The following is a 22,175-nucleotide window of genomic DNA, read 5'->3' on the forward strand; positions in this document are numbered from 1 at the left end:
TTACATCATGGAACCCAGGTGGTTTCTCAGACCTTCATGCATGCAAGCATTGTGATGAAGTGTGATGCAGCAGCAAAAAAATTATAATGTTGTTCTAGACTGCATCAAAAGAAGTATAGTGTCCAGATCAATGGAAGTAATAGTACCACTCTATTCTGCTTTGGTCAGACCACACCGGGAGTGTTGTGTCCAGTTCTAGGCACCACAGTTTAAGGATATTGACAAGCTGGAACGTGTGCTGGGGAGAGAAACCAAGATGATCAAGGGTCTGGAAACCAAGCCTTATGAGGAATGGTTGAAGGAGCTAAGTATGTTTAGCCTGGAAAAGAGGAGACTGTGAGGAGATAGGATAGCCATCTTCAAATATCTCAAGGGCTGTCATATGGAGGATGGAGCAGGCTTGTTTTGTCCTGTTTTGGAGGCAATTACCCAAACTAATGGCTTCAAGTTATAAGAAAGGAGATTCCAACTAAACATCAGGAGGATATACCTCACAGTAAGAGCGGTTCAACAGGGGAACAGACTCCCATGAGAAGTGGTGGCCTCTCCTTCATTGGAGGTCAAAGCAGAGGCTGGATTTGTCATGTATGATCTAGTTGACATTTCGGCATAGCAGGAGGTTGGACTAGATGACACTTGGGATCCCTTCCAACTATATAATTCTACTCTATGATTCTATAAGCAGTGATCAGCTCCAAACATGCTTAGATTCAGCAAGATGGTAGTCTCCAGTGCCTTCACTTTAGTTCTTAACTAAAATACATCTCAGCTAAAAGCAAATTCAAACAAATGGGTCTTCAAAGTGAAACAACAACAACAACAACAACAACAACAACTTATTTTTTATACCCTGCCCATCTGGCTGGGTTTCCCCAGCCACTCTGGGCGGCTTCCAACAAATGATTAAAAATACATTAAAGCACCAGTCATTAAAAACTTCCATAAACTGCATATCTCTTGAGAGCGAGTTCCTTGGAAGGTATAGGCCTTGCTGTTGTGTTCCAAGACGGTGGGCCTCATGAAGACTTACCTGTGAACTGAAGAGGCCCAGGCAGACATAGGCATAATGAATGCAATTGCACTGTTATAAGTTTTGGGTGCCAGAGCCACCCATCATTTCTTGATGTAGTAAGTGTTGGAATTTAATCAGTGTTTGAGAATTAAACTGCAAACACTGAACTCCCAGATCCAGCAGGGATTCAAGAAGGAAACAACACAGGCCAACATGAGGTAATCACCTGGTGATGGCCGAGTCATTAACCCAGTGCTTTTTTCTAGGGGGACACATATAACCCCTAAACATTTTGTGAATCTTTGTACTTTTGTCCATTTTCTGTATTTATATTTCCCGATTTGAACTATAAAATGGTGATTTTCTTGAGTGAAAATGAGAGTACCCCTAAACATTTTTTTAATAGAAAAAAGCACTGCATTAATTTAACAAAAGATGAGCCATCAGGACATTCAGTGCCAGACAACGGATGTGTGCGTGTGTTACCCCTCCTTCAGCTGTGTGTTAGTGGACAGAGAAAAAAAGGGCTTAGGGTTTCAGTTTGGATGATGTAGGGTGGAGGGCAATTGTTTCACTGGGTTAGTGGAGACAAGGAAGAAGGGCGGGGCCTGGGAGGGCCGAAGAGCCTGCTACACCTATGGGAAAAGGAAGAGACCCTCTTGAAGCATAATGCTTTGAACCCTTCCATCTAGACTCAGGTTGTAGACATGTGTAAATAAAACATATATCATAAAGACACCACAGTCTCTGCTGTGCCTCATGGTCCAAAAGGAAACACGGACCCTGGATAAAGCATGCCTGTAACCCCTGGAATCATGCATTGCTCATGGAGACTGGGGTGGCATGTATCTGTACAGTACTGTACAATGCTAATTCTCACTATAAAAAGCTTTACAAGGCACCAAGGATCACATGTTCCAGTGATAAATGCCTCTGAAAGTGCTCTGATCCTCAGAGATAATGCTGTTATGTGCTGTGGGAAGCCTGGCTCATAAATCATTTTCTTTATGATAACGAGAAAGGTATGAGTTTATTCTGAAAACATCTGCACAGTAAAATGAGTGCATTTCCTCTTGCAGCAGAATCTCTTCACATATTGAATGTAGAAAGATAAATCTGGTCCGTTTGTCACTGCTCAACATGTTTTCGGCAATAACTGTAGTTCTCTAAAGCTAGGAGCAGGGAACCTTTTCATTTTGAGGGCTGCATTCCTTGCTGGGCAACATTCTGTAGGCCACATGGCAGTGGTTTGCTAGGAGAAAGGGCAAGGGTGTGTGGCCTGCAGACAGTCCAGAGGGCCAGATAGAGAGGACAGAAGGGCCACATTTGAATCCCTCTGGCTTACATTAAAAAACAAACAAACTACAGAATGTGGATCACTTAAAATGGTAACATGTGCATGCATGCTTTCTCTATGTTTGAAATGAGGACCTTTTTTCAATAGCCCAGCTTGCTGGAAGTTGTGGGGGTTATGGTGACGAAGTGGGTCATTGCCCTCTGCTGCAGTGTAGAGCTTTGGTGTCAATGTTGAGAAAGCAGAAAGGGAACTGGAGACTAGCTTTGATTAAAATGTCCATGCTCCAAAAAGCCAAAAGTCACATTTTAAAGCTGAGTCATCGCAAATTGCTTCCCAAGGTGAGGGAGAGTAAAAGTCATTTGGTTTACATGAGAGAGAATTAAATTACGTGCTTAACTGTGGCTGGGTCATGCCCTCCACACTGTGCTGTTAGGACTCAGTCTACCTGAAATTACTTATAAATATTTATATCTAATTGCATCCTTCAAAACAAGAGAACTACCTGCTTTTCGATCCTACCTTATAAAGAGTTTTGTGCATCTATAACACTTGAATGAAGCTACTAACATGAGTTTGGCCAAACTGTGAGAGGCAGTGAAGGATAGGCGTGCCTGGCGTGCTCTGGTCCATGGGGTCACGAAGAGTCGGACACGACTGAACAACAACAACACTTGAATAAACGTCGTATATATTGTAAGCCTTAGATCAGTGTTTTTCAACCACTGTTCCGCGGCACACTAGATGTTGCCTGGTGTGCCGTGGGAAAAATTGAAAAATTCAAGAGAATTACTTTATATATAGTCAATATAGGCACAGAGTTAAATTTTTTAACATTTTCTAATGGTGGTGTGCCTCGTGATTTTTTTCATGAAACAAGTGTGCCTTTGCCCAAAAAAGGTTGAAAAACACTGCCTTAGATTACAATTCTAAGAGTGGAACCAGCAACTGGCAAGAAGGATTTGATATAGAACAATAACAGCAATTGATGGTGTTTCATTTACATCACCCTCTCTATGATAACAGCTCCAGTTTACTGGATTCATGCTGAACTCGTGGGAATCTGATGAATGACTTTTTGCTAGACTACATTAACCTTGAAGGTTATACTTGCAGTTAGCTACTGAACTCCCAGAAAAGAGCTAATTCATTCATCTCTTCTACTACTACCACCCCCCTTTCTAGTAAGTTATTTGCAAGTAGATAGGGCCACTGGCACCTTATCATGCTGTGACTTTAGTCTTGTCGGCACCATGTGTCAAGTGCAGTGTCAAGGCTTTTTCTTCCTCGTATGCTGCAGCATACCCAGTACTGTCCTGTAATTGATTTATTGTACTCACCGTGCTTTAAACATTAACCTGCAGTTTCTGATGGAGCAGGATTAACAGGCCACTGCACCCAGATGTGCATGAACTAAGCAAAGAGGTGTAGCCAACTCATTAGTCACGAGCTGCATTCTAACTCTCCATGCCCGGAGAGCCTGCTGCTGCACAGGGTGACTGAGTTCACCAAGTACCAACGGATCGCACCTCCAACCAAAATGACATGCAAACTGCATTTGCCTGCAAATATCCCTTGTTAGCTTTGTGCCCCCCCTTGCCTCTTCCCCCTTCTCCCATCTCTTACTCCCACTGCTTAAATTTAGACCATAAGCTCCTCTCTGCTTATATTTGTCATTTATATATAAATAGGAATAAAGACGCAGAAGGAATTATCCAATGCTAGGTGGTAACATCATTATATCCTATAGCCTGGGTGTTGGGATCTGGAATGACAAGAAGGATGGAGTCAATGCTGAGCTGTCAACCTTCCTTTTTTTGCATTGGGAAATGGCCATGGTTGTCAACGTTCCCTTTTTTTGCAATGGGAAACAGCGCTGGAATAAGGGAATTTCCCGCAAAAAAAGGGAAAGTTGACAGCTATGGTCAATGGCAGGGAGTGGGAAGAAATGACTGAAGTGGAGCACCCTCCCCCATCAAGGGAACAACTTGGGACCAGGTGCAGATCTCTAAGCATTTCATGTATCCTCAGACATATCCTAAGGTCTGTCTTGAAATGGCAGCTAAGTGATTTCTGGGTATACTGTCATCACAACCAGGGCCAGCCTGATTGCAGAAACACTTGAAGCAGTTGCTGGGGTGGGGGGGTGGGGGGTGGCTGGTACTATTATAAGTGCCAGTGAAATAACATATGATCTGAGATGTGGGCCATTTGCAACATCACAATTCTTGGATTGAGTGCAGCTGCGGTAGAACAAGAGAGCTATGCCCTTATGTATGTGACACTGAAAAGGATTCTGGGATGGCAAAATGGCTGCAGGGTGCTTAGCTGGATGCAAAGTGGCTAAGACTAACTCAGCTACCGTTTCTCTTTTCTTGATCTTCACTAGACAAGTGTCTATTTTATACACATTGAGTACAGATACTGTTTTCATCTCAGCTTTTCTCTGGTCTGTTCCTCATACCTCCCTCATGAAATCCCTTTCCCCCATCTCTTCAGTTGTCAGATAACTCCCTGTATGGCTGGAATCTGCAGCCAATCAGCCTCTGCTATCACACAGACCAATTAGAATGAATTTACCGGTACCTGACCCATGCCCCCCCATAAATATTCAAAGCAATCCTCCCTCTTTCTCCTCTCCAAACCTGCCGCCAAACAGCTACTGCTAAACAGGCTTGCTATATACAGTAATAGTAAGTTGACAGTCACAGAGCTTCAAAACACAGACATATATGCAGCATTTCCCCACAGCAGGTCTCCTCAGGCAGCACAGTTTACCCTCGGTTCTGTTCAATAAATCATGCCAGATTAAGGAGATACCTTGTAAATAATGTGCATTTAATTGCTTCCCCCTAAAGTGTGCCATAGGGCAGAGGCTGCACGAAGGACTTGACGATGCCTGTCTTCATATTGCTTAACGTCATAAAAGAGAGGGTTGCACAATTCTTGGCAAGACTTTGTAATCTCTTCAGGAAATTGTAGTGTTCACTATGACAACATCCTTAGCTGAAATATGCTAGCATTTTTGCCAAAATTATGACCACAAATTATACGGCTACAGGAAGCAATCCAAGAAGAAAGAAGAGGGTTCCTCCTTTCAGACAGTCCACCCACTTATGGGTCACTGGCTCCGTGACCTTACTGTCTTGGATCACAAAGCAATACATTAGTGTTGTTGAGTTTTGCTCTCTGTGTGTGTGTCAGGGTGGGGAGTTCGGCTGTATGCTTGATTCTCTCCTAATTCCTGGATATTTTTTATTATTTAGTATTTATTACAGTTATTTCCCACCTTTTCTCCAAGGACCTCAAGGCGGTGCACATGGTTCTCTGCCCATTTTATTGCAGCCACCCAGTGAGCTTCATAGCCGAGTGGAGTTTTGAACCCTGGTCTCCCATGTTCTAGTCTTAACCACTATGCCACCCATTTGTCTCCCTCAATAATACTGGCTTAACTTTGCATCTTGGCTCCTCAAAGCCCTCTGCTGACTGAGGTATCATTCGTTTCTTTGGCTTTTTCAGTGACAGAAAGCTCTGAGGGAGGCTGGAGCTCTCCTGGCAGAATGAAAAGATTGTATAATGTATTTTGTGTTTGTTCTCAAAGGAACCTAAGCTGTCTGGAAGGTGCCCTACTATATTATTCAGCAATCTCTTCATCTTTCACCTTGCTGCTGGCTGCCTTATGAAACTTTTACACTATGCATGTTTGACTGACACAGAGATAAGCAGCAACCCACTTTAAAATATAGGCATTTGAAATGCCGTTTGCATTTTGTTTACTCTTTAGGTTTGAAAAGGTTCCCTGTGTAGAGGCACACTCCCTTTTGCCTGGAACACAAAACAACACAGCAACAGAGGTGATTCTCTAGAATTATATACCATATTTGCGCATAGAGGTGTTGCTAGGTATTTAAAAGTTTTGGGGCATAGGCCCATGACACAAATTAAGATGGTGGATGTCTGGGGTCTCACTGGCACTGTGCTTTGCCCCCAGCCACCCTGTAAGGGGGAGGGAAGGTTTAAAAATGGGGAAATAGGGAGATTATTTGGGCTCCACCACTAGCAATGCCCCTTGCAATGACATTCAAAAACACCCCTCACCAAAGGCTGCTTATAAAATTTGGCAACCATGGGATAAGAGGACTCATCGTCTTAAGAACTGGTAACTGGTATAAAAACAGGAATCCGGGGTGGAATCTAGACACATATAAAAATGTTGTGAAAATGCTTTTAAAAAAAAGCTTTGAAAAATATACATCGAATTTGCCATAGCTCACTGCCGCCATCTAGTGTCACATTGGTATAATGCACTTTTGTTGTTCAGTCGTTCAGTCGTGTCCGACTCTTCGTGACCCCATGGACCAGAGCATGCCAGGCACGCCTATCCTTCATTGCCTCTCGCAGTTTGGCCAAACTCATGTTAGTAGCTTCGAGAACACTGTCCAACCATCTCATCCTCTGTCGTCCCCTTCTCCTTGTGCCCTCCATCTTTCCCAACATCAGGGTCTTTTCTAGGGAGTCTTCTCTTCTCATGAGGTGGCCAAAGTACTGGAGCCTCAACTTCAGGATCTGTCCTTCTAGTGAGCACTCAGGGCTGATTTCTTTAAGAATGGATAGGTTTGATCTTCTTGCAGTCCATGGGACTCTCAAGAGTCTCCTCCAGCACCATAATTCAAAAGCATCAATTCTTCGGCGATCAGCCTTCTTGATGGTCCAGCTCTCACTTCCGTACATTACTACTGGGAAAACTATAGCTTTAACTATACGGACATTTGTCGGCAAGGTGATGTCTTTGCTTTTTAAGATGCTGTCTAGGTTTGTCATTGCTTTTCTCCCAAGAAGCAGGCGTCTTCTAATTTCTTGAATGCTGTCACCATCTGCAGTGATCATGGAACCCAAGAAAGTGAAATCTCTCACTGCCTCCATTTCTTCCCCTTCTATTTGCCAGGAGGTGATGGGACCAGTGGCCATGATCTTAGTTTTTTTGATGTTGAGCTTCAGACCATATTTTGCGCTCTCCTCTTTCACCCTCATTAAAAGGTTCTTTAATTCCTCCTTTACCATGCACTTTACAACACATTTAAAACGTTTTATTTGCAGCTGTACAGCTGAGTCCTGGAAACATTTTTCACAATGGCATGAAGGTTAAAAAATCACCTTTGGGACTAGTGCTATTTAATTTGTCCATAAATAAACTGTACAGATTATGGGATGGGTGGCCCTGGGCTCCTTAATACATGGTCTGAAACTTCTGGTTTTACCATTGTTGGCTGGGATAAAGTGACACTGTAGCTGCTCCCATGCCACAAAGGTAATGTGGAACGGAGCCACCCACAGAAAGTCAAACACAAAAAATCTCTAGTAGCCACTTTAATATCAAGATGCTAACAGCATCTTAGACATAATTTCAGCTTGCTTCTGAGTCCAGAGGGCTGGAGCTGCAACACTAAAACATACCTGCTTCCTGCTTTGCAGCCTTTTCCCACCTGACCTAGGAGGGTGGGGCCTTGATTGATTCCAGCTACAAAAGCTGAGGCTGTTGAATAGACTCTTGGGTCGAAGTATTGTTTAGGGGCTTTTGTTTGGGCGGCGGTGGCAGCGTGGAGGGGTTGTTCTTGCTGTTTTTGATTTTTCCTTTTTTTGTATCTTTATTTTAGATCTTATGGTTTACGTGGACATTGTTTAATTTCTTTTTTACCTTTTGATGTTATGTTTATGTTCATTATTTATGTTCATTATTTTTTGTTATGCTTGCAGTTATGTATTTTTTTCATGTTGTAAACTGGTTTTAACTATGGAAAGCTGGCATACAAATAAAATCATGTATGTATTAGCATTCCCCGGCAAACCATACCTTCTTGCCTGATGCTGCCATTTAGCTTGTCTCTATGCCTTTGTCGGGTGATCTGGGTTTGTTGTACTGATGTGAATTTTTCCTGATTGCTGATGCTATGTATTTCTAGCACAACAAACAGCATGTGATAGGGCAAAAGGTTTAGAAAATTCTGGGGGCTATGGAGATTGTCATGGGGCTCGCTATATAATTCTGTTTACAACTTTAGGTGTCAAACTCTCCTAGCTCTTTTCACCTGTTGTGCATTTGCACCACACTGAGCCTGACTGTGAAAGTGCACCTACATTGACAAGGCTGTAAATATTACTGCAGGAAAGATTATTGAAAACCTGGATTTGCATATACAGAATGAGTAATAGCCCTCTGAGAATCAGATATGGAGGAAAATGTATACTGTTTGCCATGGCAAATATCTCTAGCAACATCATGGTGCCTCTGCTTGGTCCTATCAGATGAAGGCAAATAGCAGAATGTTGTCTTCAGCAGCTGAGCTTATTGCCCAACACATCTTTTCACACAGCATTGTGACCTGGGACCTGCTCAATTTTCATGTTTTATCATCACATAATTTCTTAATTAGTGCGTACAATGTGCTCATAATCTATTGATAAAAGAAAGATGCCTCTAATTACCATAAACTGGTGAGTCACACATAACCTTTTAAGATTATTAAAATGAAGGAAAAGGCAGATAAGTGTGCATCACTTTGAAAAGGGGAAAGGGAAAGGGAAAGTTGAGGGGCAAATGTGATCCTCTTTGATTATATTTTATCATCTGGAACTTAATGGGCATGAAGCATATATAAAGGTGAAAGGTAAAGGACCCCTGGACGGTTAAGTCCAGTCAAAGGTGACTATGGGGTGCGGCGCTCATTTCGCTTCAGGTTGAGGGAGCTGGCGTTTGTCCACAGAGAGCTTTCCGGGTCATGTGGCCAGCATGACTAAACTGCTTCGGGCGCAACGGAACACCATGACAAGTGCCAGAGCGCATGGAAACACTGTTTACCTTCCTGCAATAGCAGTACCTATTTACCAGTATCTACTTGCACTAGTGTAATTTTGAATTGCTAGGTTGGCAGAACTTGGGACAGAGCAATGGCAGCTCACACCGTTGCACGGATTTGAACCGCCAACCTTCCAATCGGCAAGCCCCAGAGGCTCAGTGGTTTAGACCACAGTGCCAGCCGCGTCCCTGAAGTATATTTATGGTAGAGACTACAGGAGTTTAGCATTATCCCTTTGCCAAGCCTTGCACTGCACCTCAGCTAATTTCTAAGTGAAGTGCTGTGAGGGGAAAAATAATTAAATAATTAAATATTCCTGGGCATAATAATTATTATGACACACTTTCAATGCATTTTCATACCCATTAGCAATTAGGATTAGTACATTTTCAGGGTAATATGCGGGAATTCAACCCCCAACCCAATTTAATGATTTTTTTTACTTCTTGAGACTACATAAATTTCTGTAATTTACTTGTCTAGACAGCTTCGCTACAGTCTGCTGTCTCCTCAACAATGTATGTTGCCCAGTTGTCTGTCATCTCCCCAGCCTGCAGCAAAAAGTGAATATTTCTCATGGTTTTATTTATTCCAAATTTTCAACAATATTTCCAAATAGGTTAATTTGTATTTCTGTCAGGGCTTTATTGCATGACTCACTATAATTCATCATATTTTCTTTTCTTTCTTTACAATTTATTCTTAGCTCTTGACATCTCACACCTTAAATTCAAAATGGAAGTTGCAGTAAATAGGTGAAGGATCTGCCAATGCAGAAAATATCTTGCTGAATTTGCTCTCAGCTCCTACTAGGTCTCTTGTGTTTCTCGGGCAGCACTCAGGATCCCACCAACCTGAATTCTACTTAACTCTGCTTGTAGATTAGAAGGATATTATTCTGCCATGAAAACATGTGACCTGAACATCCATTGCACATTGTTCTGAGCTGGGTGGGTTGTACCCCTTTACAAATAGGCCAGAGTTAGTTTGAAAATATATTAGTGGAATCATTTCCTCATCCCCTTTTGAGTTCAGAAATGTAAATTTATAATTGTGATCTCTGTTCTTATTTATTGAGAGAACTCAAGCTGAACATACTGTTTTTTAATAACTGCTTTTATTTTTGCAATCTATTTTCCCTTTCTTTTTGTGCTAGGATCAGTTTAGTTCAAACTAGAATGTCTCTGTAGTGTCTCTGGGGTTTGAAATCATATAGAAGAGATGTACATATTTTAAGGGCATTGCACTGTAACTCCACTTCAGTTTATAATTTTAAAGATTTCATGCACATGCTCCATTGCAACCAAAAGGCAGCTAGAGTGTGTATTGCCCTATGATTTTGATTTAGAATAGGTTACTTATTTATTAATTTTAGTACATCTATGTCCCAATGTTCAACTCAGAGTGATGTACATGGGTTCTCGAAGCTACCAACGTGAGTCTTACCCAAACTGTGGGAGGCAGCGGAAGACAGGAGTGCCTGGCGTGCTCTGGTCCATGGATTCACAAAGAGTCAGACACAACTAAACTACTAAACAACAACAACAACAACAACAACAACATCATGGGGTCTGTGGGTGGACCCTCATCTAGGCACAGATCAGGCCTGTGTAGTGTCATCAAAATGGCTCCATCATATGTCTCCGTGTGGATGACCTTCCTGAATGGGCACACTACCCCACGGCTTAAGTAAATTGTCTGGGAGCAGAGATGACAAACTTAATTTCAGACTGTGCTTTATGGAAACACACACCCTCTTCTGGCTAGGAATACATGCTGGTCTTTTTTGGCGTTCAACTTTGGGGGTTTCTTAAAACAGCTCTAGCCGTGGAAACTACTTTGGGACTGTGTGCACCCTCTTGTGGCTGAGGAGAGATCATCTACTTTTACCTTCCTACAGCTCCAGTTTAAGGCAGCCAATCATTTCAACATCAGCTACTGACAGCAGATACCTGGTCAGGTTTCATTTGTTTGTAACTGTACAAATGAGGACTTCAGGGGAATATTTCACAGCCATCATTGTCATTTCTGTGCATCTTTCCTTCCTGTGTTTTGCTATGGCCTCTGTGAAAGCTGTTTTGAATATTTTTGCACATAAGATAGCTGAAACTAGCATCCAGAGATTTGACCACTCATATTTTTGGTGTGACTATCATACACATTTATTTATTCAAACAGTTTTGGCATGGTTTTAAGTTTTAAAAATACATATACCCACTTTCCCCCTCATTTGGATGCCCCATTACCATCTCAAACTCAACCTGTCCAAAACTGATCCACTTCTCTCTCCTCAAAAGCTTTCCCCTCCTTGATTCCTCTTCCTATCCACCAACAACATCCCCTGTTGGTCAGGCATGTAGCCTTGGCTTCATCTTCAATTATTTTATTGACTTTCCTCTCCATACTCTGTGTGTTATCAAGGCAGGTCACTTCTCCCTGTATAAAATTTGTGCCCCATAGTCCCTCCCTCTTTCCACTGTGTACTTCAGATTTCAGATCTGTTGCCAGTGTTATTCTGCAAGGCAGAATGTACACTGAGGACTATTATTATTATTATTATTATTATTATTATTATTATTATTATCATGAGATAATCACTTATTTATCTTTTAAAAAGAAAAGCACAGGGTGACCTACTCTTTCACAGCACAGGCCTACCATTTCAAAAAATATTGCTTTAATATTTTCTTTGAACAGTGTGTGCTCTCCATCTGCATAATCTTAATGCTACAATAGGAGTTCTGTGACATACTGAAGGCCGCACTCTCTCCCAAGGCTGTGGAAGACTCTCCAACCACCTCCATAGTCTCCCCCAAGGCCGTTGAACCTGTGCCTCTGAACGCTCTCCCAAGGTGAGTGCATTGGCAGGTGGGATTTCTGATGCCCCCCAGCTCCTTCTGACACTTCCCCCCACTTCCCCTCCCCTCCCCCCTTTTCCCAGCCAAGCACATAAATATATAAGTTATGCTTACACTACACTGTAGTCTTTTAAGCCAAGCCCCACTGGTTGCAGGGGTGGGAGGGGGAAAACTCAGTCCCAAACCTAGTCAGCTCCACTCCCATGGCCAGAAAAGGGGTGGTGGGGTGGGGGCTTCCTTCCCCTGGAAGCCGCCAGACTGCCTGCACCTCACATCCTCATAAGGAGCAATATCTGCGAAACACAATAAAGCGAACCACAATAAAACAAGGTATACCTGTATTCAAATTTTTAAAAAACCCTTCTCATGGAAGCTGATCTGAAACTGCATGTCAAACAACTGCTATTTCATTTATTTTACTTTTAAAAAATGTCTAGGGCTCTAATCTTAGGTATATATAGAATCACAGCATTGTACAGTTGGAAGGGACCCTGGGGGATCATCTAGTCCAACTCCCATTTCTTATATATGATTTCTTATATATTGTATTGTATTAGAATTTGAATTCCATAGAATACAAAAATAATATTATAAGAAATAAAAGAAGCAATTAAAAAACCATTAAAAACAAATATGAATATTTAACATGATTGATGTGCCATGGAACACCTTGCGGACAACAGTTTGAGAACCCCGATATTACAATGTGGCGCTAAGCAAACATGTAAAGGCTATGAATTCACAAAAAAGGCATCATAGAATCATAGAGTTGGAAGAGACCACAAGGTCCATCCAGTCCAACCCCCTGCCAAGCAGTAAACAACACCAAAGCCTTCCTGACAGATGGCTGTCAAGCCTCTGCTTAAAGACCTCCAAAGAAGGAAACTCCACCACACTAGCAAATTCCACTGCCGAACAGCTCTCACTGTCAGGAAGTTCTTCCTAATGTTTAGGTGGAATCTTCTTTCTTGTAGTTTGAATCCATTGCTCCGTGTCCGCTTCTCTGGAGCAGCAGAAAACAACCTTTCACCCTCCTCTATATGACATCCTTTTATATATTTGAACATGGCTATCATATCACCCTTAACCTTCTCTTCTCCAGGCTAAACATACCCAGCTCCCTAAGCCGTTCCTCATAAGGCATTGTTTCCAGGCCTTTAACCATTTTGGTTTCCCTCTTCTGAACACGTTCCAGCTTGTCAGTATCCTTATTGAACTGTGGTGCCCAGAACTGGACACAGTATTCCAGGTGAGGTCTGACCAGAGTAGAATATAGTGGTACTATTACTTCCCTTGATCTAGACGCTATACTCCTATTAATGCAGCCCAGAATTGCATTGGCTTTTTAGCTGCTGCATCACACTGTTGACTCATGTCAAGTTTGTGGTCTACCAAGACTCCTAGATCCTTTTCACATGTACTGCTCTCAAGCCAGGTGTCACCCATCCTGTATTTGTGCCTTTCATTTTTTTTGCCCAAGTGTAGTACTTTACATTTCTCCTTGTTAAAATTCATCTTGTTTGCTGTGGCCCAGTTGTCTAATCTGTTAAGGTCATATTGAAGTGTGATCCTGTCCTCTGGGGTATTAGCCACCCCTCTCAATTTGGTGTCATCTGCAAACTTGATCATCATTTGTCTTAACCACAGTCATAAAACTGAGAGACTCCCAACTGCAGATAGGATGAGGCATAGAACCTGAATTCCACTTCAAGGAGAAATGGAGATGGACAGGTGGTGGAATTGTTTTCAGAAAACCTCCCAATAGAAAGAAAAAATAGGGAAGAGGTGAAGGATAGAGAGTGACAGGGATTAACACACATTAAATAACAGAAACACAGGGAAAGATGAGATCATGGAATAGATGATTTAGTGGGGGAGACAAATGCACCTCCAAAGTAGATTTTTTTCAAAGCACATGGGGACTTGGCTGATGCAGGTGTCAGAGGATGGAGTGGTTTGTGGACAAGGGCAATGTGTCTATAATTATATACTGTACTGGATGTCTTCACAATGCAGCCAGAAACCTGCCATGTGTGTCAATCACAGGCACTGCTGCCAAAACTTGAGCACAGCATGTCCAAGGGATTATGATATGACACTGGAGCAAAAAGACGGGGGCAGAACCTATTACTAATACTTACAAAGGGGGAAAAAAGAACATTGGAATAGACCTGCTGGATCAGGCCAAAGACCCATCTAGTCCAGCTTCTTGTTCTCAGAGTGGCCAACCAGATGCCCAATGGAAACCCACAAGCTGAACCTGAACACAACACTTGCTGACACCCAGCAACTGCCATTCAGAGGCAGACTGCTTCAGCTATGGGGACTAATAGCCATTGATAGCCTTATGCTCTATGAATATGTCTCATTCAGTTTTAAAGCCATCTAAGTTGGCCATCACAACCTCTTGCTGGAGTGAATTCCACAGGTTAACTATATGTTGTGTGAAGAAGTACTTTCTTTTGTCTGCCTGAAGCTTCCAATATTCCATTTCATTGAATGTCCATGACTTCTGGTGTTCTGGAGGGAAGGGGAAACAAAACATTTTCTCTGTCCATTTTCTTCACACCATACATAATGTTACACACTTCGATCATGTCTCCTCTTACTTGCCTTTTCTCTAAACTAAAAAGTTCTCTAAACTAAAAAGTTCTCTAAACTAAAAACTAAAATGTTGTAACCTTTCCTAACAGTAGAGTTGCTCCTTCACCTTGATCCTTTGGATTGCTGTTTTCTGAATCTTTCCCAATTCTACAATATCCTTTTTGAGGTGGGTTGACCAGAATGGTACAAATTATTCCAACTGTGGTCACACCATAGATCTGTATAATAGCAGTTCTTACTGCAGTTTCATTTTCAATTCCTTTCCTACTGATCCCTAGCATGGAGTTTGCTTTACAGTATTTCACAGCTGTCACATACTGGGTTGACATCTTCACTGAGCTATCTACTATGACCCCAAGGTCTTGCTCCAGGTCAGTCACTGCCAGTTCAGACCCCAGAAGCATATATATGAAATTAAGATGTTTTGTGCTGACTTGCATCACTTTACACCTGTTTACATTGCATTGCACCTGCCATTTTACTGCCTATTCACTCAGTTTGGAGAGATCCTTTTGGACCTTTGCAATTCCTTTTAGTTTTAATCACCCTGAACGATTGGTTATCCTCAGCAAACTACCTCACTGCTCACTCCTAACTCGAGATCATTTGTAAACAAGTTAAAAAGCACATGTCCTCCACTGAACTCCACTTTCTACATCCCACATTAGGAGAATTGTCCATTTATTCCTATACTCTGCTTCCTGTTCCTCAAACAGTTACTGAAAAGCAAGAGGATTTATCATCTTATTCCATTACTTCTAAAGCTACTGTACTCAGAAATCTTTGGTGAGGTACTTTGTTGCAAGTTTTTTTTAAAATCTAAGTACACTGTGTCAACTGGATCACCTCTCTTGTTGACCGTCAAAGAACTCTAAATAGTGAATGAGACAGGATTTACCCTTGCAGAAGTCATGTTGGTCAGGGCTGGCGCAGCCATAAGGTGGGTTTTTCTTCTTCAAGACTTGCTCTTTTATATGCTTGGAAATTCTATCTTTTTTCCACCAAGAACAGATGTAAGGCTAACTTGCCTGCAATTTTCAGGATTCCCCCTTGGATTGCTGATGTTTCCAGTCCTCAGATATGAAGACTAATCTTAGGGACAAAATACATATTTTCGTTAGAAGATCAGCAATTTCACATTTGAGTTATTTAAGAATTATCAAGGGGATGCCAGCCAGATCCAGTGATTTGACAGTCTGAAGACTGACATCACACCCACACCATACATTTAATACACCTATACTCACAACTTTCCCACAAAGGATCATGGAACTGTGGCATGTTAAGTGAGCTGAAAGTTGTTAGGTGACCCACCACAGAGCTGCAGTTCCCAGTTTTGCTCTTTCTAGATAGCATATCTGCAACATTCCTAAAAAAAAAAGCAGCTTCCTTGAAGGTGCAGGAGTCTCTTGTGTCAGTACCCCACACACTGATAGTAGATACACATGGAATGACCAAATGTGCAATGACCAAAATTCTAGCTTTCCAGTTATAATATAAACAATATTTTCAAAGGTGGGCCCATGCATAATGTTTCATGGAACTGAGGTTCAGGTCTGGTGTTTGCAGACAGTTCTTACTTCATAGTAATAGTAATAATAATAATAATAATAATAATAATAATAAATAACATTATTTTTCAGTTTCATGGAAGATTTAAATTAGTTCTTCTGTTCTAAGAGAATACTTAATTCAATGTAGTATGATGTGAGTTAATTGTGAAGCACTGGGTCCTAAAATGTTATTTTTTTCTACGTGAACAATGGCAGGATATAATTCTTCTGAGTCATCCACTAAAATATTCCAATATTTTGACCTTAATTAAAACTGCATGGTGTCTAATTATTGTTTCTGTAAATTTTAATACCAACTACTTAATAAGAACCAAAACAACTAATTAATACCTCTTTTATGTTTTTTCTCTGTTTTCATATGAAACTTTTAAAACAATCTACAAGCAGGCTTCAAATAAATATTTCACATTATCTGTGAAAGCAATGTTAAACCATGGTTTAAAATAAATGTGCAGCATGGGGAAGGACATAAACCAAACTCTGGCCTGTTGTGATGTGCAAACCTGGGACCATGGTTTGTTTCCATGGTTTGTTTGGTGGTGAACCAAAGTTTGTTCTTCATGGCTTTGTTTGGAGGAAATTCAAAATATAAACTTTTAGGAAAGAGCGGCTTCATCCTTATAATGCAACTTTCCCCCTTAATGAAGCTTGGTGGCTCTGTTTGAATAAAGCTCAAGAAAACTAAAGAATTGGTTGAAAGGATGCGTTTCCCCCTTTCCCGTTATTTTCCACCTTAATCCTTTGTTATACTGGCCTTGATCCAGATAAAGAGATGCAAGTGGTGTGTACAACACATTGGATCAGAAATCATACATTAACTGGATGCACATCTCAAGGAAGATGCTGCCTTTCTATGCTGTACATTGGAATGTGCAACTCCCATTCACATCCTTTGGTCTTAGTGGGAAGAACCATCCCCATGGACACAATAGGGTTTACTTTTGAGTAAACAGTCATGCATCTGTCAATAAGACTCAAAAGTAACAGACTTTCTCTGGAAGGAAGAGCAAAGCAAGTGCCGCAAGAGTAATTAGGAAATCCATTTCCTGTTCACTACAATTTTGTGACTTGACAGTTAAGAGGTTTGTTGTTATTATAAGTGGATTTCCCCAGGTTTTCCAAGCAGCTTGCCCTAGAGAATTCAAACTACAACTCCCATAAGTGTTGCCCATTGCATTGCAATTACTGCCCATTGCCCCTGCTCTCTCTGGCCAATGGGAGCTATAATCCCAACAACATATTTGGGTGGTTCCCTTTGAGGAAGGCTGATTGGGCCCACATCATCTTCACAGCCACAGAGAGCCTCTTTGGCATAAAATGCCATCTCTACATTCCAGATAACAAATATCACTGCGATTTGCAGCTGCTGGCCCTTCCTTCCACCACCATTTGCCACCTTTTAAATGTTTCTGCCCTTTTAATTTTGCCACTCCAGGCAGCCACCTAGTAGTCTGCCCCCACATGCAGCCTAGCTACAGCCTCTGGGTGAACCTCAAGGGTAACTAATACCAATACTCCAAACAAAATAGAAAATTCTTTCCAGTAGCACCTTAGAGCAGTGTTTTTCAACCACTGTTCCGTGGCACACTAGTGTGCCGCGAGATGTTGCCTGGTGTGCCGTGGGAAAAATTGAAAAATTCAAGAGAATTACTTTATATATAGTCAATATAGCAGAGTTAAATTTTTTAACATTTTCTAATGGTGGTGTGCCTCGTGATTTTTTTCATGAAACAAGTGTGCCTTTGCCCAAAAAAGGTTGAAAAACACTGCCTTAGAGACCAACTGAGTTTGTTCTTGGTATGAGCTTTCGTGTGCATGCACACTTCTTCAGATACACTGAAACAGAAGTCACCAGATCCTTAAATATAGTGAGGGAGTGGGGAGGGGTATTACTCAGAAGGGTGGTGGGAATGGGTGATACTCCAGTTACAGGTAGGTAGCCCTGTTGGTCTGCCATAGTCAAAACAAAATATAAAATTAAAAAAAAAATCCTTCCAGTAGCACCTTAGAGACCAACTAAGTTTGTTCTTGGTATGAGCTTTCGTGTGCACGCACACTTCTCTAAAACACTTCATTTACACTGAAACACCCAGAGGGTGGCACCTCCTTCTGCCGCGGCGCCGCCTCCTGCTCCCGCCCCAGTCCTGGCAGCGCTTCCTCCGCCTCTGTCAGGGAGCGACGGGAGCGAGTTGGGCCGAGCCGAGCGAGCAGGGCTGAGTGGCCCCATGATTAGGGGATGACTCCCGGGAGCTCGCCGCGGTGAGCTCGGACTTGTCGCCGCCGCCGCCGCCCTGGAGGGGACGTGACCTCCGCCACAATGTTTAGGAGGATTTTGCAGAGGGTAAGAAGAGAGCGGCGGCGGCGGCGGCGGCGGCGAGAGGGCGTTTCTTCCGCCGCTGCAGCAGCCCTTGCCTGCCCGGGCTTAGAGCAGGAGCAGGAGCATGGGGAGGGACAGAGGGAGCCGCACTTCCTGGAGTCTGCCTGAGGAACAGACAGCAGGCGCCTGACCGGGGTCTTTCCTTCCTCACGCACACGCATATAGACACGAGCCCATCCCAGCAGCAGGGAGCCTGGCTGCCCGCTTCCTGGCCCTTGGGGCCGGCTCGCCAGCCGCCGCCGCCGCCGCCGCCACTGGTGCGGCGGCATCTTCCCTTACTTCCCTCTTCTCCAGGCCGTAGCTGCTGGTGCGATTAGGCCCTCCTTCTTCTCTTGCTCATTCATGGCTGGGGAAAGTGGCCCAGACAACTGGCTGAGCCGGGCTTGGAGCAACAGGGGCGTCGGGCGATTCTGCCGCTTGGAGGGGTGGGGGGGGGAGGGGAAGGAGGGGGGCACAAGGCCCACGCCTGTTCCCGTGGGGGGGGATTTGGGGAGGTGGGGGTGCGCTGTTAGGTTTTAGGTCCGTTCCAGAGGGTTGGGGGGCGAGACGAGGGTGGGATAGGGGGCGAGGAAGTTCAGGGCTACTGGGGGGGGGAGGGAAGGAGGGGTGAACTACAGAAGGGGAGCAATGGGGAGTGCGAAGGAAATGGAGTCTCATTTGTCTCCCCCGGCCCCCGCCCCCAATATGTGGGGCCCAGGCAGCTTCTGAAGGGGCTTCGGCCTTCCTACTGCCCATCTGCTTCCAGTTGCCTTAGCAGAGTAGCCTGGTGCTGAAGGCCTCCTGGCACTTGACGGGGTTAATCACGGCTGGTTTCTCCCTCTGACAGGGAGGTGTCTCTGTTGAGGGTGGAAGGCATTACTCACCGACTCTTCCAAGACTCGTGCTATTAAATATTGCAGCAGATTAAATCTCTGTTTGAAGTTGCACATGTTTGCATGCATGTCTTCGGATCTTGCACACTTCCCTGGGGTGGTGGTGGTGGTTGACAGTGTTCTCAGGTACATAAAGTGAGTGGGAAAATAGTGGCAGTGTGTATTCAGTGGCTGACAACTGGTTGGGGCAGCACATGCCATTTGCCACTGACATGGACTGTGAGAGAAGAGAGGAATGAAAAGGGGGAGAATCTAGCAAATCAAACACTGCTGAGTCCTGTGCTTGTAAGTACCGTAGTTAGTAGCAGTTAATGCACAGAGTGCATAGAACATTAGCCTGCTATGGCGGTCAAATAATTCCCAGGGCTAGGGGAACTATTAAAAGCTCCTGACTAAAATATGCATTCAGAAGCCATGGCATCTTCCATGCTCTCTGTCCTGGTCTTTGAAATTATATTCATCTGAAAGCATGGAGACTTCTTACCCCAGAATAAAAAAACACTGACCTAACATTCCTCTCTGTGCTTACCACCCCCCTCTTCCATTATAGGGAGAGTTTTAAAACCAGTGGCAGAATGACTGTGTTGTGCAAACTGAATGGTGCTTAAAGTACTTTTGGGAGGCAGAGGCTCCTACCATTGTGTGATTTATGTATTTGCTTATTTGAGTAGATGGAAGTGTCTCACATTCACATATGGGCCCATGATAAATGAACTTAGCCTTACATAACATGGAACTACTACTGTGACCATTACTTCAGAGTAAGTGCACCATCACCCTTCCTAGTAAAGTCATACCTTGGAAGTTGAATGGAATCAGTTCCGGAAGTCTGTTGACTTCCAAAATGTTCGAAAACCAAAGCGCGGCTTCATATTGGCTGCAGGAAGCCATTCAGAAGCTGTGGAAGCCCCGTCAGACATTCAGCTTCCAAAAATAGTTTGCAAACCGGAACAGTCACTTCCGGGTTTGCGACCTTTGGGAGCCAAAATGTTCGAGAACTAAGCTGTTTGAAAACCAAGATACGACTGTACTCTTGCTGATCACCTTCTTTATCACCACCTTTGATATACGCTTGAATACTGAGATGTGTCAAATATAAGGTACATAATAGTTAGAGGCGATTTCTCACCTGGCAGAGAAGGTCCTATGGCTTCTTAGCAATGTAGACACTCCAGTGACTCATAAATTAGCTCTTTTTGCTTTGGCAGCCAAAAATATCAGAAAGAAGACCTTGGGCAGTAAACTGTAAGGGAGTCGCAGAGATCTAAATGGAGACCATTATTTGTGGCGCAACATCCCTTTTGCTTGTATTTTTTTATTCAGATTTGCCATGGCCAATACAATAAACTTATTTGGATTGGATTGGAGGCACAGAATAGTGGCATTTCTGCGCTTCACATTTATGTGGTGAGAGTTTTCAGGCTCATATCCACAGTAATCTTGGGTAGTGCACAGTTATTTGACTTTCCTGTTCTTCTGTTGACTTGTAAACCCAAGTTAAGGCATACCGTATGTTGAATACCTTGCTAGTCCGTGAACACTGTGTGGCTGTCTTCTATAGCTCTGCCCTTAATCTTGGTCATTTGCTTATATTCAAAACTATCTTGCTGTCATGGGCATAGCAGCTGTCCCCCTAAATCAATCAAAATCAATCCAAATCTGAGGTTCTACCCCTCGAACAAAAGCCTGTCCCCCACCCCCAACAAAAATCCTGGCTACGGCAATGCTTGCTGTCTTGCTAATTATTTCCTTTATCACATAGCTCATGCTATGCTTATGCCAGTTTCGGTCTCTGACTTCACCAGTTAAAGGATCTGTGATGGCAGGGCTTGCAAAAATATCTATGGATAGTACTGAGCTAGATTCATTAATGGTCTGACCTGGATGCTTCCATACTTTCATATACACGGGGGGGGGGGGAGCATTGGTTCAAGGGGCCAAATGCAGCCCCTCAGGACTTTCCCCAGGCTACATCCTTCCCTCACTTTGCTCCACACCCTTCTCCACGCATGCTGGAAAATGTCTTTGAACTGTAACAATACCTCTTGCTTGGCTGGAGAGTTGTACGTATGGAAACCCCTGGCTTTTGCTTGGCTGGACTATACCCTTCTATGAAAAGATAAGAGTAACATCTGTTGTCCCAAGCACTAATAGCATGCACCCAACATATAAAGAAGATTGAACATGAGAGACTTTGGACTGAAATATGAGAGACTTCGGACTGATCATGAGAGACTTTGGACTGCAAATATCTTTGGACTGAAAAAGGTTACTGACCCTGATATGAAATATTTCAGTGCACTAATCAGTAAGAAAGAGAAGGGCTGATGTCTGTTCTGATGTTATGGAAGCAGGAGAAGGGACAAGGAAGGATCTTCTGTAGGTAGAAACTTAGATATTGAAAGTGAACATAATAGAAACAAAGAGTACGGTACTATAATATAGAGGGGGGTTTTCAGTTGTGGATTGACTCATTGAAGACCAAAGGTGATTCTTGCCTCTTCTGTGGATTTACCTGTAAGCTGTTCAGAATGGAGTTGAGTCACTTAGCTCATTGAAAGAGAGTGCTCCAGTCTCTGAATATCTGTCTTATAATGCCAGTGCCATGAAACACTAAAATCATGTGGTGAAAACTGCATCCTAGATGTTCAGTACCCACTTTGAATGCTTAGAAGATTTTTGCATAGTTTGCTGGTAATTAGCCTAGTTGTTTTTGATGAAGGAAGACTT

At 43.0% G+C, this 22,175-nt stretch overlaps 1 protein-coding gene across 2 annotated transcripts in view; it reads left to right on the forward strand.

Annotated features, from left to right (window-relative positions):
- Positions 1–18,379: 18,379 nt before the first annotated feature.
- EEA1 (early endosome antigen 1) overlaps positions 18,380–22,175 on the forward strand; it is a 43,541-nt gene continuing 39,745 nt past the window's right edge. Inside the window, exon 1 of one of the 2 annotated variants that reach the window (XM_033162899.1) lies at positions 18,380–18,537. In XM_033162899.1, the coding sequence (XP_033018790.1) occupies positions 18,514–18,537 (24 nt within the window). In that variant the 5' untranslated portion in view covers positions 18,380–18,513. The remainder of the gene's footprint in view (positions 18,538–22,175) is intronic. The other variant, XM_033162900.1, reaches the window with a different exon arrangement.

This window comes from Lacerta agilis, chromosome 10 (assembly GCF_009819535.1).
Source record: "Lacerta agilis isolate rLacAgi1 chromosome 10, rLacAgi1.pri, whole genome shotgun sequence".
Lineage (NCBI taxonomy): Eukaryota > Metazoa > Chordata > Lepidosauria > Squamata > Lacertidae > Lacerta > Lacerta agilis.